General features: G+C 40.1%; 2 protein-coding genes across 3 annotated transcripts in view; one reads left to right on the top strand and one right to left on the bottom strand.

The window, feature by feature from the left end:
- LOC119437283 (rab-like protein 6) overlaps positions 1-11575 on the bottom strand; it is an 82473-nt gene extending 70898 nt beyond the window's left edge. The window contains exons 1-2 of the mRNA XM_037704341.2: positions 11400-11575; positions 1558-1860 (exon numbers count right to left, since the gene is read on the bottom strand). Coding sequence (XP_037560269.1) covers positions 1558-1812 — 255 coding nt within the window. The 5' untranslated portion in view covers positions 1813-1860; positions 11400-11575. The remainder of the gene's footprint in view (positions 1-1557; positions 1861-11399) is intronic.
- A 173-nt stretch (positions 11576-11748) lies between these two features.
- Positions 11749-16253, top strand: part of LOC119437282 (surfeit locus protein 1) — a 39992-nt gene continuing 35487 nt past the window's right edge. Inside the window, exon 1 of one of the 2 annotated variants that reach the window (XM_037704340.2) lies at positions 11749-11785. In XM_037704340.2, coding sequence (XP_037560268.1) covers positions 11780-11785 — 6 coding nt within the window. In that variant the 5' untranslated portion in view covers positions 11749-11779. Of the gene's footprint in view, positions 11798-16253 lie in introns of both variants that reach the window. The other variant, XM_037704339.2, reaches the window with a different exon arrangement.

The following is a 16253-nucleotide window of genomic DNA, read 5'->3' as shown; positions in this document are numbered from 1 at the left end:
TTTGGTGCTCTATCCATGCTATTACTGACATTCCTGAGTTCTCTCACTCCATCAGTCATAAGTGACCATCTTAGACACTGCCACCCCTCACTGCTGCCACGACCATTTAGGTAAGAGCTGCACGGATGACTACATGCACTGCTCTGCAGACCGGCTTCTTGGCCCTATCAAGCTCTTTCAAGACTTTGAGTAAAATGCTGAAGCAATAAACATCATCATCATCCTTGGCGTCATTACTATTATAATTATTAGGCATTTTATTTGCTGTCGGATTCCTCTGGCTAAAGCAAGGAAATTGCATATTATGCAACGTGCTTGCTCCCCCGTCCCCCAACAAAAATTCAACCCCCCCTGGCAGAGATTCTGGATGCGCTATTGGCAGTAGAAAGCGCCAATAAGTCTCAAAAGGCCACATGCAACTATGGGCAGAATGCAAGCAACCCTGGAAATAAATTTTTTTTAAAATCTGGGGTTTACACACACAAACCATGATCTGATATGAGGCACGCTGTAGTGGAAGACTCCAGATAAATTTTTAACTGCTTCTTTTTTAATGTACACCCAATGCGCTGCACACAAGAGTTTTTTTATTCCATAGCCCTCATTGGAATGTGGCCACATTTGAACCCATGACCTCGTGCTCAGCAGTGCAACCCCATAGCCACTGAGCTGCCACAGCAGGTGGAAATCAAAGTTGGAGTCATGTCCTTCAAGCATCTGCTGTGCAGAGTATTCCAAAATTCAGTGTACACTGCTTGTAAAGTAACGCATATTCTATAGTTCGATGAGGTGCCAACACTGCGGGCGCACTTTTGTTAAGGAGTGATGTTCCCATAAAAATAAGGATTAAGCAACATGGAACAGCTGGTCAAAAATTTACAGGCAATTTCACAATGCATTCTCAGAAGCTCAAATTCAAAATACAGTTATTTGCTTCAGCTACTGCTAGTATAAATGAATTAGCATGACACTGGCTGCAACTTACAGGAATTTCTGACATGCAATGCCATCTGTTTTTGTACTAAGTACTGCTTTCACAAAATGTAACCAGATAGCGCTTGACAGATGATAATATAAAAGGAGCACTCGCTGAGGAGCGAGGGAGACAGGTGGCTGCTGGACAAAGGTGGTGCATAGAAAGCGATTGCAGCAGTTTGCCTAGGGAAGGCTCAGCAGTTGAATTGTAAGTGCGATGGTGGTGTGGTATTGCTTCTCACATTGTCCATCTATATATGTTAGCTCTCATTCCTAATGTTATTTTTTTGTTGCCCAAATAAATACTTCAAGTTTGCCTTGCCTTATAGTTTGCAGCAGAACCGCTGCAAACTATAAGCAATGAAACGCCATAAAGAATGTAAAAGTTAAGCCCCTCACCGTCCACTATGTCACACTCTATCGAGTCACAGTCAACAGTGACAAGTGCTCTCAAACGACATTTTCCACTAAACATATCAGAAAATGAGACTGCGGGCCAGGAATCTATCTAGAGAGAACTTTTTCATAGATGAACACTTAATTAGGTGCAGCGCGAGTCAACACCTGCAGTGTGCTTCTCACCTGAATCTCGTCACTGGGCAGATACTCCTCCTTGAATGGTTGGCCCTGCAGACGTAGCAAGAGACACGACTTGCCCACATTGCGGTCTCCCTTGATGACAATCTTCATGTTATACTGGACACCTCGAGCAAAGCGCTTTTGCAGGCTCTGCTCCATGGCTTGCATGCCCGACGGGGGCTGGTGCTTCCCTCCACCAGCGGCACCCCCTCCCCCATCGCCGCTGTTGCCCACCAGCTTCTTAAAGGCTGTGAGCATCTTGCCAGAACTTCACAAGTGCTGCTCTGCCAAGAGGACGGCACCGACCTGCAGCATGACCACAAACAGCGTGCACAGTGAATAGCAGCACATTACTAGATTCCATCGAGAAACAGGTGAACGTAAAGACACTTATATAAGCCAGGTTTCAGTTTAACTTGCTTAACAGTTTAATTGTTCATTCAACAGTGCAGTGGGTGGATTACAGGTAATACACAGATGGGGGTCCCAAAGTCAGAGTGTAAGGGGACCTTCGACAGGTGCCAACCAACAGCTGTATTTTTGAGATTGAGTTTACAAACATATAGTAAATTTGCGCACAAGCATACCACATTGACAATCCAATCATTATCGCTTTTTTGCGTAGTTCCACAAGCACTATATACTGCATTTCACTCCCGTAAACATCAGCAAGCACACATTAACCTCTGAAACTCTATTGAAGGGTTAATACACAATGTTCTGACAATAACTTTACTAACTGGCACCTCTAAGGCACTACTCCTTACTCTCGGGTCCACAAAAAAAAAAAAAAAAGATTACACTTCAAGAATAAAAAAAGAAAACAAAAAAAAAACAAGTACAGCAGTACCTAACCTAGAAGCATTTGGAGCAGGAGAACTTTGCTCCGCGCTATCCTCCCCACTAGTTTATTTTTGCCCCAGCTTAGCCTACTTGGGCCCCTTCCAAAAATGTAAGCTTACATCAGAATCCTACATCAAGGTTGCATAGACTTTTCTTTTTTCCTACACTAAGTTTATACACCTGGCTGTGATGGCTCCTTGTGCCATCTCTCTGCTGGCATCACCTGCTCCTATGGAGCTTACTGCGACATTTGCAGAACGTTTTCAGTACTGACATCACAGTATCAACAGTGATGCGCCATGACAATATAAACAAAGAAGATTAAAGCAATCACTGAGCAAGTGGGGGATAAGCGATTTTAAAAGTTGGTGATAAAAAAGTGAGACTACCTCAGATCTTAGATGAGCAAGATGAGCATCATTGAAGTGAAGGGACCCCCTGCTGAAACCTCACACACTAAAAACAAAGACAGCCAGACCGATTGCTCACAAAGATACCGAAAGACAATAGCTCACTGGGAGGACAACAGCACGCTACAGTGGTTTACACTAGCCAGCCGGAAAGATAGAAGGGCATACAAGGCTGAGATAAGCTCAAACTGTCGCGTACAAGCAGAGCAGCAGATGTTGACAAGATTGCCCTGTGCCACGATACGGAAAGGCATGTGTGTCTAATGCATTTTTTTTTCACACGACTTTGACAACAATACTCTGGCATGGATGACAGACACAGTGTCAAAGCCATTACGCATGTTTCAATCTGACTTTACAGCTTCAAAACTACTTTATTTTAAAAGAGGTAGTGAACCAGCTTTGCCATCTGCACTGCACCAAGTTTGTCATCAAGATTGCCTTTTTAGGCAATCTCTTTTCTGGCAAATGTCAAGTAACCCCCCCCCCCCCCACCCCCTTTGCTTATCAGGTTAAAAATAGAACCTTTTTAAAATAGCTTTGCAGAATTGATTATGAGGACCTTTCAATTATGCCTTACCTAGAATAGACAGCACCACCCTTTGTAATTCAGACAATTTAGTGCAATGCTCAGAGTTCTGTTTTACTGTAGTACCAGAGACGAGACATGGAGGCGCAAAATACATACAACAATGCTTTAAAAAATATATATACAATGCAAATAGAACAAAGTTACACAAACCATAAAATATTAAAGCCACTCAAGAAGCAAGTTAGTATAGATTGCTTTTTATTAGTTATACAGAAGAAACAATGCTAAATTTAAAGTGATCCTAAAAAGAAAAATAACTTCAGCTGCATTAGTAAATTACCCTTCTACAATACCAAAAAAAGTCACTCCTACCACAAGAAGCTTTGCAAGCCGGAAAGATGGAAATGCAAAAGATGAGTGGCAACGCCACCTTGAACTTTTGGCACCAGCTCGCCATGACGTCATTGATTCTTATGGCCTCATCTGGGGCCAAGTTAAATTTTAATTGTTAAACATTGACTACATCGTATTTTAAGAGAGCCAAAGTCTGAACTTGACAATTTTCAACAACTTTTATTAAGCCACGATGGCCCAAATACAAAAGAATACTTTGACACCACACTTATGTACTGCAGCAAAAACAAATTTAAATAAAAATGAAATTTAACCTTCAATTTCTCTAATTTATTATCATAAGATAAAAAAAAGAGTTCTCAAAGAAGAGTTTATCAGTAAACTGACTTAGTGTTTCTCTTTAGTGCCCCTTTAAACATGTCTTGAGATCGCTGGTTAATCATGGGGACGCGAGAAGGGACGACATGACACAAGGCAGTGTCATGCTGCCTTAGTCTTATGTCCTCGATAGTGCTGCTTGGGCCAATACTCTATTTGGCTGTTCCATTTATCTATCGTTCATGAGGGGAAAAATATTTTGGGCAAGTTATACAAGGTCAGAACAAGAAGTTAAGAGAAAGAGAGTGCAAATGACAGGTCTGAATATAAAATGGGCAGCCATTTTATTTTATATTTGCTATTTGTTTTTGAAGGCATCAATGTTAGCTTTTGTATGGGAAACCCACACAATGCAGGCACATTCTAATTTAAGCTGAACGAATAATGCATATGCTATTTCACGTGAGAGGGTAAAACACCTCGCACATACATGAAAATTCCCTGAACAAATTATCTATCACATCTGACATGGACATATATGCAAATATGAAGCTACCACTCAGTTCTACTTGCTTTTAGTAATTCTTATTTGAAGCTTAAGCACAGAATGGGTGTTAATAAATAGAACTCACAATAAAATGAGAAAGTCATTGGCAGTTTTAATTATTTCTGAAACTCATTTCTGAGTCCTGGTGTGCAGTATTGCCAACATGGGGTCAGAGCTGAATCACCTAATAAGATGTTCAATGCTTTGTGGCTTCCTTCATATGGCACAAATGTTCTTGAATACTGCAATAGCCTAATGGCTTTTATGGCCTTGCACATAATGTCCAAAGCTTGCTTTATATATATAATTTTACAAATGCTATCAATACAGAAGCAGTAAGAACAATGGAAGCATAAAATAAGCGAGGAGGAGAACTGGTGTTGGCTGAAGGAGATTTATGCAGTCAAAGATACGAAATAGGGCCAACGAACATCAACAACTTCAGTAATATATAATAAGGACCAGAGGAATTCTATAACTGTACAGTGCCCAGAACAGTCACAATTCACTATCATTTATTGATATTATGAAGCTTATCAGAAATTTAATTCTGATTCATAACTACATTACAACTCGAAGAAAACAGCAAAATTTTTCTTATGCTCTCCTTTGCTTCATTGCATGTTGGCTTCATGTGGTTATCTTTGTGGTTGTGTTTCTGTGATTTTAATTTCTTTGACTGCGTGAGAAGTGCTTACGGTCACAACCAACATCGGTGAAACGATCAACTGAAGCCACCTGAATATCACTAGTGCCAATATACAGGGTGTCCCACATAACTTTAGCCTAAGTTTAAAAATATGCAAATGCCACGCAGCTGGAGAGAACTTAGATAATGTTGTTTGCCGTCACTTGGAGATAGCTCAGATTATTTTTTTACATTCTGCCTAATGTCATAATTAGTCTTAATTATTTAATCAACTTCTCAAACATTATAGTTGAATGAAAAGTGTTAATAGGAAAATTGTAGAGCAACATGAAAATCTCCCGATACAGCTTTCTGTTGCTCAATACATGCTACATATAAGTTTTTTCCGAGCATGAAATAAGCCCGCGAATACACGCAAAGTGCCTCGAGCGGCCAGTCGCACGGCAATTTTGCATGTATTTGCGAGCTTCTTTCACATTCGGAAAAACACTTATGTAGCGCGTATTGAGCAACAGAAAGCTGTATCAGGAGCTTTTCATGTGGCTCTACAATTTTATCATTGACACTTTTCATCTAATTAAGTAATTAGGCAGATTGCAAAAAATAATGAGAGTATCTCAAAGCGACAGCAAACAACATTACCTTGGTTCTGTTCAGCTATGTGGCATTTGCATATTTTTAAATCTTGGTGCATGATAGTTGGGACACCCTGTATATCATACCATCAGACTAGACTGGAACTTTTCTTCCTTTCTACCTTTATTTTTTATAAAAATGCAGATCCAACGCACATGCTGCAATCTATGTGAAGCGGTTCATTAAATGCTATAAAATTTTTCATTTTACATACTGTATTTTGTAGCATAGCGATTATGTGCCTGCTCAGCAAGACGCGGAGAACTCCACCATGCGACCCAAGCGACTGTGGAGTTCACGGTCTACGAGATCAGCCCAGTTTTCCTTACACTACCTCCTGGATCAGCCCTGTTTACTATTGCACTATCTCCAGGACTGACCCATCTTACTTGGTGAGAAACAGACTGAGCAGACATGCCAAACCTTGGAAGAAATGGTATGGAAAGGTTCACTTTATTAAAGGAATTATATGCTTGAAGACATGTACTTGTTGCAGTAAGGATATGTACCAGTTCTTTCATTGCGCAATTCTGTGTAAAACAGAACTGGTCCTTAGCACACCTGTAGTGGTAGTACAGACAGCTATATATAGGCATTAAATTATACGAATGCTGTTCTATGTGCGAGCTACTTGGCAAGACAGCAGCAGCACCTAACAGCAGCCACAGTCAGCAAAGTCCAAGAGGGTTTGCAAAGACATCTTCATTTCAATAACTTGCCTTAACCTATGTGCAAGCTGTCACAGCACATCAATGCTTCCAATTATGAACACTGGCACTTTTATTTTAATGAAATAAATTGATTCTCAATTTTTTAGTGAAATGTAAAGGGTAGACGAGAAAAGATGTTGCCTGTATTTTCCTGTCATGGAAAAAAAAAATCTGAATTCCCAGCAAAAATGAACGCCCCAGTACTGCCAAATAACTGATAGTTATTCATTGAGATGTGATAAGTAGCACAATAAGCTCATGACATTATCTTAAGATTTTTCACATGCATTAAGTGGCTTTCTGAAGTCCCACTGAAGATGCTGGATTCTTACTTTTGCAACTATATGTCCCTATACACTGACTGTAGCATATACTCAGCTGTTTACCAGAACTCCTCATCCACTAGTTTGTAACCCCATTACGGCTTCGTGGTATATTACCTGTTCAAACTTCATCAAGCCCTACTACGCTTACTGAACTGTGTTCCTTAATTTGTTCCAACTGGCATCAAAAGTGGGGAGGGGGGCCAAGTGGGACAACCACCTAAGGTTACTGCTCCTGCAGACAGTGGCCAGACAGTGCAAAAGCAAGCAAATAAGTGGTGCTCCCACTGCTGCCCCAACCAAGCACTTGTAATGCCCTTGTTTTTGCTGCCTCATATTGATTCCTAGAGTTCCGTAGTTCAAACTATCTTTCTGTTGAATGTGCATGTGGCAGCCTCCGCCACTGCCACATATTCAGCACCTTTCAAGATCCTTGATGTGAAACAATACCAAACACAAACAATACTTTCAAATTCCTGTTCCAAGACTTGTGCCATTACTACTGGCACTGCGGCTGGCTGCCATCTTGTCATCAAACAAGACAGCCAGATTGCAGGTAGAAAAATTTGGCAGGGTCGTGGCACTATAGAGTAAAATTTCAACACAACGAAGAAATTCTTAATCATTGGACATTTCAGTCTTTGTGAGGCTCGCGCAAGATGCATGGCCAAAGCAATTGACTTGGTTGGCTTCAAGTGCACATTCTATCAACTACTATGCTCACAGAATTATGCACACAACCTTAATACACTTTTGTAGAAGAGATTTGTTAGGCGACTTGGGGCAAAGCAAAGGCAGCCATAAAGAAGATCTTTCTGGGGTGTTATGTGCCAAAACCAGTTCCGATTAAGAGGCATGCTGTAGTGGAGGGCTCCGGATTATATAGAGACTAGTAAAAACTAATTTACTCAGCTACCCGCCACGGAGTGCCCCTCTGCGGCATGTCACGTAATCAGATTGTGGTTTTGGCACGTAAAACCTCAGAATGTAATTTTTTAACTTACTAAGCTGATGGTTGACCCTTATTCACCTCTAGTTTTACTCAGCAAAATGAATAAGTTATGGTCGTAAAAATATCTGTACGAGTGTTTGAACTGTCATATATTTACAAAAGAGTTCATTTTATTCTATTGCTCGCGAATACATGCAAAGTGCCTCAAGCAGCCAGTCGCATGGCAATTTTGCGTGTATTCGCGGGCTTCTTTCATGCTCGGAAAAACACATATTGAGCCACAGAAAGCTGTATTGGGAGTTTTTCATGTTGCTCTACAATTTTCTCATTGGCACTTTTCATCTAATTATAATATGTGAGAAGTTGATTAATTAAGACTTATAATGTAATTAGGCAGAATGCAAAAAATTTATTTCCAAGCGACAGCAAACAACATTACCTTGGTTCTGTCCAGCTACATGGCACTTGCATATTTTAAAATCTTGGTGCATAATAGTTGGGACACCCATTAAACAGTAACACACATTCCTTTTCTGAAAATGCGTGTTCAGTTCAGATTCAAAAACTTTGGTCCTCAAAAGTGGCAGGGAAAAACCTTGTTGCATCAACATGCATTTAGAAACTCTTATCTGACATCACTGTGCAAGTATGAATGCATTAACATGCCAAAACAATGTGATCATGAGTTGCAACCAACCATTAAAATTTAGCAAACACAAAAGTAGCAAACAGAAAGGTAGGCGTTTTATTGTTGCATCATAAACATGCCTGCATGTATTGTAAAGAGGCTCATTTGCAGATACTCAAGAGGAACTTTTATACCTAAGCAGCTCCTATCCTTTTGCTCAGCATGCTGCACCACATTTGATAAGGTTTGTCACATTAAAAGAAAATAGTTTAAATCTAGCGACTGTAGGAAGCAGGTCTTTTATTTAAGCATTCAATTTTTTAATGATAATGATGTGTAATGTTTAATGCCACACAAGGGCCAGATATGGCCAAAGAGCATGATGTAAGTGGTGAACTGTTGTCACTCAATTGTCAATTAAATGAAATTGAGGAGCCATACGAGATGTAAATTTACACATTGTGAAACTGTGCAGCATGAAATTCTCATCATGTGGAGCCACCACTGCAGCCAAGTACTGTGCCTTAGTGTCGCCACAACTTTCAAACACATCACCATTATGGAAAATGCTGACAGATCTTTAATACTTGCTCTACCGCTAACGAGTATAGCCACAATCGGAATTTGTACCGATATAGCCGACGATGAGTACATCGTGAGGCCATGTTTCTGGAAATCTCTAGAAAATTTGGTACACTTTTTTTCATTTCCTGCAGTATGAAAAGGTTAAGCTTTATCAGTAGAACTGAAGCCTTGGCATGAGACACATTCTCACAACTCTTTTGTGCTCTCTCTCCTGCCACTGAACTAAGCCAATTGTGGGCACACAAGCATCCACTACAAATCCGTTAAAATTTGAACAAGTGGACGCTACTGACTGCTTGGTTCTTAAAAAAAACTGTACCCAATCACAAACCATTTGCCAATGTACAAAAAAAGAAAGTAAACAAAACAGGACCTTTTCTCAAACATTCAAACCTAACATAGTCCAAAGCATTGCATAAATGTCATGGCACATGCAGCAAGACATTACTGTTTTCCAAGACAGTTTAATTTAACACCAGAGCTGTAAGCACTCTTGCTATCCAGCTACTCACAATGAGTACCTCAATCTGAGAAATCTAAACCAAAGCCAGTCAGTCCAAAAACCCTGCTAATTAAAAATTTGGTCCCTGCTAAAAAATTCTACATTCTACTTATGCATTAGTACCAGCCTATGATGTCATTTCAAAAAGGATAGACTGAATGCATTGGCCACCTTCATACCACACAGTGTGCTACTACACATAGCATATATGTATTAAACACAACCTCTCATACAGTTTTAATGTCCTACACAGTAAAGGAATGTGGTTTGTGCATATTCTACAATGTAAAGAAGGTCAGGAAGAGGCAAGTATCCATCAGCCCTTTGTGTTGTACTGTTTAGGCCAACTATGCTTTATTACAAACATTGCCAACTAGCCTAATGAAAAATATTAAATTCTGGGGTTGCACTTGCCAAAGCCAACATTTAATTGTGAGTCACACCGTAGCGGGAGACTTCGGATTAATTTTGACCACCTGGGGTTCTTAAAGTGCACCTAAATCTAAGTACATGAGCGTTATTGCATTTGAAAATGGAGTTTAAAGATATGTGATGAGGCCTCCCACATATTTTTTGATCGCGTCCAAGTGAAAGTGCTATAAATTAGGGTATCTAGATTGTTTTTAATATGACCATATAGTGTATCATGTATGATATACGGGTATTTGAAAATTGAAAAAAAAAAAAAAGCACTGCAAGCTTATGAAGGTTGTTTTACACACTGGGTTATATTTGCTCATTCTTTTCGTTTACTCTGCTGCATTTGATCTCTACCTGAAAAGCACCACAGCTTCAGTTCACATGCTATTATAGCAGCCACATTCATATCTAATTTCATTTCACCAAAGAGATGGTAGAAACATGACGCTAGTTCTAGTGCCATCAGCTGGGACTGAAGGGTCCACAAGGCAGTCGTGCTGACCGATGCTGTGCTGCTTACAATAATCCTTAGCCTACCACAGAGGCTAACTTTGATGTTGGCACATATCGAGGAAACTCCAGAAGCTGCTATAGCTCCTGCGAGTTCCCTCGATATGCGACTTACGAAGTATTGCCTCGGCGATGCTTTAGCTATATGAACGCCGAGCGCCATTGCAATCCTTGATAAAACTCACTTCACGACAGAGCACGATGTTAAAAACAGATGCCGTTGTTCGACGTTCAATCTGTCAAACACGTAAACGAAAGCAGACACTATCGCGATAATGAAGAAAAACTTCAGACCCCGCTCGCTGTCAAAGTCAGCTGCGCCAAAAGCCGGCGTAAATAAACGGCCTAGGCGCGTCAAGTAGATACACAAATGGGAAAGAAACTAGAAAAATGCTTCAGTCGCGCCATCGTAGCACAGCGTTGGGCGTCCACTGATTAGCAATGCGAAAAACAACAGGCAAAAGCGATAAAAAACGACTGTTTTCTCAACTTCAACGCCCAAATCACGCTTTCTGCGATGTGACCTAGTTCGATGAAAGCCGATGACGAGAGGTAAAAAAAAAAAAAAAAAAAGCACAAGTAAGCACAGGTTCGGCAGAGTGGATACAACCGAAGTCGTTCCACTGGCCCAAAGTCCCATTTCAAAATGATTCAGGGGTTAATCATGCACTGGTTAATAATACGGCGACAAATCTCATCGTGGGACGAGATCGCGCGCGCGCGAATAAGAACATCTTTCCATGCCAAACGTTCCAATTCGTGAACTACGTGGCCCCCTGGGGCGGCACTGACACAACAGGATAAGCTCAGAAATCGCACGAAAATATTAACAATCAATCAGAATTCGAGTCACAATTCCGCAAAAGGATAAAAGGCGGGCACATAATGACGCACGACGGGGAGCGAAGAGCCGCATAACGTCTTACCAAACCGCCTTTCAGGCAAGCCGAGATGCCGGCGCTTCCCGTGTTTCACGACACATTCGGCGCGTGTGTCATATCACGATGCCCGACGAACGTGACGCCGCTCCATATGCTCACGGAACATCCACGTATGCTGCCGATCCCATACCTCATATCGACAGCGCCATTTTTAAAGTCCGCAAAAATCATGTTACATTAAATCCGCAGTTCCGTATCAAAGCTGAACAATCATGCGCGCTTAAAAATTTAAAAACTCAACAAAATAATATTTTATATTTCAATGTTCTAACATAGTCGTAGTGCATAGTTAAGCTAGGCAATTCCAGGTGATTGTTAGGTTCGAAAGTGAGACTACGACTTCTCAACCACGTAGTAGCGGCAACATGCAGGTAAAAACATGTGTAAGTTGTTCTTTGCTGAATCAAATATATGTATATATATTTATTTGAAGAGTTGAGTGCTTAATAGCCTTTTCGTGGCAGCACTCAAGCTTCCTGATGCAACATAAACTTGGTGGTTCACCGTATACTAGCCATCACCACCGTTTCAGTTATGCGCACCTCTTGCGCCATGGCGTTGGCAGACGACACATGTTCGTTCGGCCGAAATATGCGCTAGGTAAACGCTAAACTTAACGTAATTTATGGTACTAAGCAGCGGTGACCAAAAATCAATATAATTTCGATAACAGTGCTGAGTGCAACCGCATCAGCCACGCAAACCAGTGCACTGCTTGTACGTTCCTTGCCGATTTATTATTATTATTTAATTTTTTATTTTTTTGCATCAGTTAACTGCTGGTTAAAATGACTTGTTTTTCCATCACAGCTACCTGTCATTGCATCTGTAACTTAATATGCATACAGTCCTGCTACGCTCTCGCCATTAGTCTTCACAGTTGTCGCAGCGTAAATTCGCGACTGGCTTTAAAGAATAGATGTCACCTTTATTTACAAGTTGCGTATGGGGCAGCAAGTGGCGCGTATATTTATTTTATTTTATACATACTGCCGATCCCATCAAGGTTTGTTAGAGGAAGGGTAATAGATGAAGAAACATGTTATAATACTGCCAGAGTACTTGTAAAAATTAAGCAAGGAAGTAATTATACAGAGCAACAAAAAACGTTGTGCATTGAGGTTAGATTAACTTAGCAAAATCAGTGGAACCATGTTGGGAATTCAAGCGACGATAAGTGAACAATATAACGTAATACAGTCAGACGCTTGGGCAACGAATTGACAAACAATTATACAAAACAAAAATAATTATAAAAGTAAGAACTGGTACAGTAATTTCTTGCATGTGAACAGCAAATGGTTTTAATTCATGGCTGTGGGGCAAGTAAGTAATCTTCCAAAAATGTCAAAATTTTAATAGTAATAAACTGTTTATTATAGATCAGGGTAAACTGTTCCATTACCTTATTTCTAGCGGGGGAAAATGAAAACTTAAAGCAATCGGTGCGGAAACGGTATTCCTCTATAGTGTACAGTACATTTGTTTGTGTTGTGTTGTTTTTGAGCTAGTTTTAGTAATGTACATTGAATTAAGTAAATTGTGTGAGTGTGGCATGATTCTGAAGTGTCAATAATCCAGCTATTCACAATAATTATGTTGTCGAGTCTGTTAGTGAATTCTTTTGTAGAGTCTGTTAGTCAGTGCTTATTGAAGGTGAATTGAACTGCTTTCCTTTGCACCCCATCTATTATGCTAATCTGTTTGTTAGTGGAAGGAAACTAAGCGAAAATTGCATATTCTAGTACTGATCGTACTGAAGTATTATAGGCTATTAGTTTAGTTCCGGGTCGAGCTTTTAAGGAAAAACAGTCGTTTTAAGGCTGCTGAAGTAATGTAACTGACGTGTATATATATGTATATATATATATATTTAAAGGAGGGAAATACATTCCTTGCCACTCTTCCACAGTGTGTACACATTGTCAGATCACTTTCAGGAGGCACACAGTGTAAAATGTCGTGGCCGATACTCCAAAGTAGGTGCGCAACTATTCCTGAGGGCAGTTACAACAACATCAAGCATAACTAAGCTGTAGCGCAGACAGCACTAGCAGAACATTCTTTAACCCGCATTCAAATCGGGTGATGTGAGCTCTTGCATTGCAGTGATAAGCAGCAGGTCACCTGAGCCGGCACCCGCGGTCAGAGAGCCGATGAATAATGTGTGGATGGAGGCTATATATGGCAACAGGTAACAAGAGGTTGCATTTTCTATTTCAAGAAAAAACAGTCAAACTTGTGTGTAGTCGGCATGCCGGACAGATAGACATAAAAAATATTTTATTCATTTTTATATTTATTTTAAACTGATATTCAAGACGGCAAGATATAAGAGTGGCAATTTTGTTTATGGATATTCAATTGATAAATTACTCTATTAATCACTTACCACTTTCTTAACCAAGTAATTAGTCTGGGGCAAAAATTACAATAGCTTTTCTTTTTAATGTAATTGATCGTGTAATGCTGCTGCATCTACAAGTTACCACAGGATGGTTCAAAGGCAAGTTCTCAGTCAGACGTCTTGTGTAAATATTCGAAAATGTACAACACTGCCTCTTAAATTAGTCTGGCATATAAATACTAGTATATAGGTTGGCTATAACATATCATGCTGCACCACTTAGTACCCCCTACATGTCAGTATAACAAAATATAAATGTTTGTGTGTGTAGATTAGCATCTCTTGCTGTTGTTACATTTCTTCCTTCAGTCAGTAACACTTGGATGTATACCATCTAATCAACAAATTGTAAGATGTGTTGTTCCTACGTGACCGACACACCTATATGTCACCAAGAAAAGGAGTTCCACAACCCTTCAAACCATGATGGCATTGGCCTCTGAACCTAAGCATATTTGACCCTTTGACTGGCATTTTTTTTTTTTTTTTTTGGTTCCAATTGGTGATGACCCTACTCCAAGTTTTTTTTCACATGTTGATTCAGCGGATATTTCATGCTACATAGAAGCTGGTTTCTCATCATTGCTTTCGTCCGAGTCTGAACTTATCGACAGTTCATAAATTTCTTTCATCTGTCAAAGCATGGACAGACCTGCCAGGCTGACTCGCCACGACTGCCCTGCCAAGACGAAGCAAAAGAGAACCAAAACATGTGCTCCACCTACTGTCAGAAATTTAATGTTTGAGCTCTGTGCATTTAGCTGACCTCTCCATGTACTGCACAACAGATCCACAATATTCCTTTCTTTTTTTTCCCAGGTTGCTTAAAGAGAGGCAGGAAGTGTGCTTGAAATACAAAATGAGTACTATACTCATTAGTAGCAGGGAGTGCACGCATTGGGGCCTCACAAGTTATCTCAGAAGTGGCAGTGTAAGGGCTAAGGATGTCCTCATGGAAGAAAGTGGGCCAGGCAAACAAATGCCCAGCACTTGCAGATGTGTAATGTGTGCACATCCTTTTTTTCTGACATTCTGCTATAGTTGCATAGTTAATTACGGATATCAAAAGAACATTCATTTAGGACCTTAGCATCCCATTGCACGAATATTCATCTTGGACATCTGAAGAATATCTATCGAAGATCCACTACTGAGGGGGGACATCCACATAGCACTTATGATGGACACACAAGGAATGCCTATTAATGGCTCTTCAAGTGATTACGCTAAAATAAATATAAAATGTGCCAATTAATGTTCTGTCCTTGTCCTTGCAAATAAAAGATAACATGTAAAATGTCAGTAAGACACTTCAAAACATATCTTGCACATGTCTTCTTATCCATTAGAGGGGACATCACAAAAAAATGTATTTGCAAAGCTAATTGGGCTGTAAAAATTATACAAAATTACAATGAAAGTACTCAATTAAACAAAGTACTTTGCGGTCCAGTCTGATCACTCACGTACAGTATGTGCTTTCTTATAATTGAAGAAATTCTCTATTACCCCTTTGTTTTGAAACACTGGTACCAGCATGTGTCCCCTAGTTTTGCTGGAATATATTAAGTTTCAGCTAAGTAAGACTGAGTGTACCGTTTAAAAGTGTTGAGCCATGCATGGGATTAAATATAGCTTTTTCAAGTCGGTGGAAAATGCATGAACTCTACATTCCATGGAGTTTAGATAGAAAGTAGAACAGAATAATTGTTACTTTTTTTCTTCTTTTTTTTTTGCAGAAAAGAAATATTTAATTCGGACATCCACAGGACCTGTAAGGTCGTCACCTCTGGACTTCCACTGGATATGTCTGACATCCATTGGAAAGTTGGGGATATCCAGACTATCCAAACTATTTCCTGTAGTCGTACTACATGTCCAGTGGATATCCATGATTACTTGAGTGTGTAGGGGCAGATGCATGATTGTTTCGGAAGAGTTGCTGGTAGTTGAACTGCAGGTAAAATGCACAGAATTTATAACATTTGTTCTCATTGTGTGCTCACGTTGCACTCAAGAAAAGCTGTGTTCTCAAGAGCCAAGTTGATGAAGTCTAGTGCTCCTGTCTTCGTAGCATTAGCAGCCCCCTGACATGTTAAGCACCTCATCACAGAATTGTACACCGTGTTTGGAACACTTGATTCAGTAGTTCGTTTGCTTTTTCTCTACAGAAATGCAGTGACAAATTCCTATTCTAACAAATGCAAATGAAAGTGCTGCACTACCACTGCCTTGTTTTTGCTGAAATTTCATAAGATGGCATTTTCTGGTCTACATCATCCAATAAAACACTTGACATCATTATTTGCCTGGTTCATCCCAACTTTTAATTGCCCACAGGCAGCCAAACAGCCAAACCAGTCATCTCTGCTGCAGCTCACATATATTCAATGGTATAGAATGCGGGATTTTCATTTTTGCTGGACAAACCA

The sequence above is a fragment of the Dermacentor silvarum genome, chromosome 1 (genome assembly GCF_013339745.2).
Source record: "Dermacentor silvarum isolate Dsil-2018 chromosome 1, BIME_Dsil_1.4, whole genome shotgun sequence".
Classification (NCBI taxonomy): domain Eukaryota; kingdom Metazoa; phylum Arthropoda; class Arachnida; order Ixodida; family Ixodidae; genus Dermacentor; species Dermacentor silvarum.
This window is presented reverse-complemented; position numbering and strand designations above follow the sequence as displayed.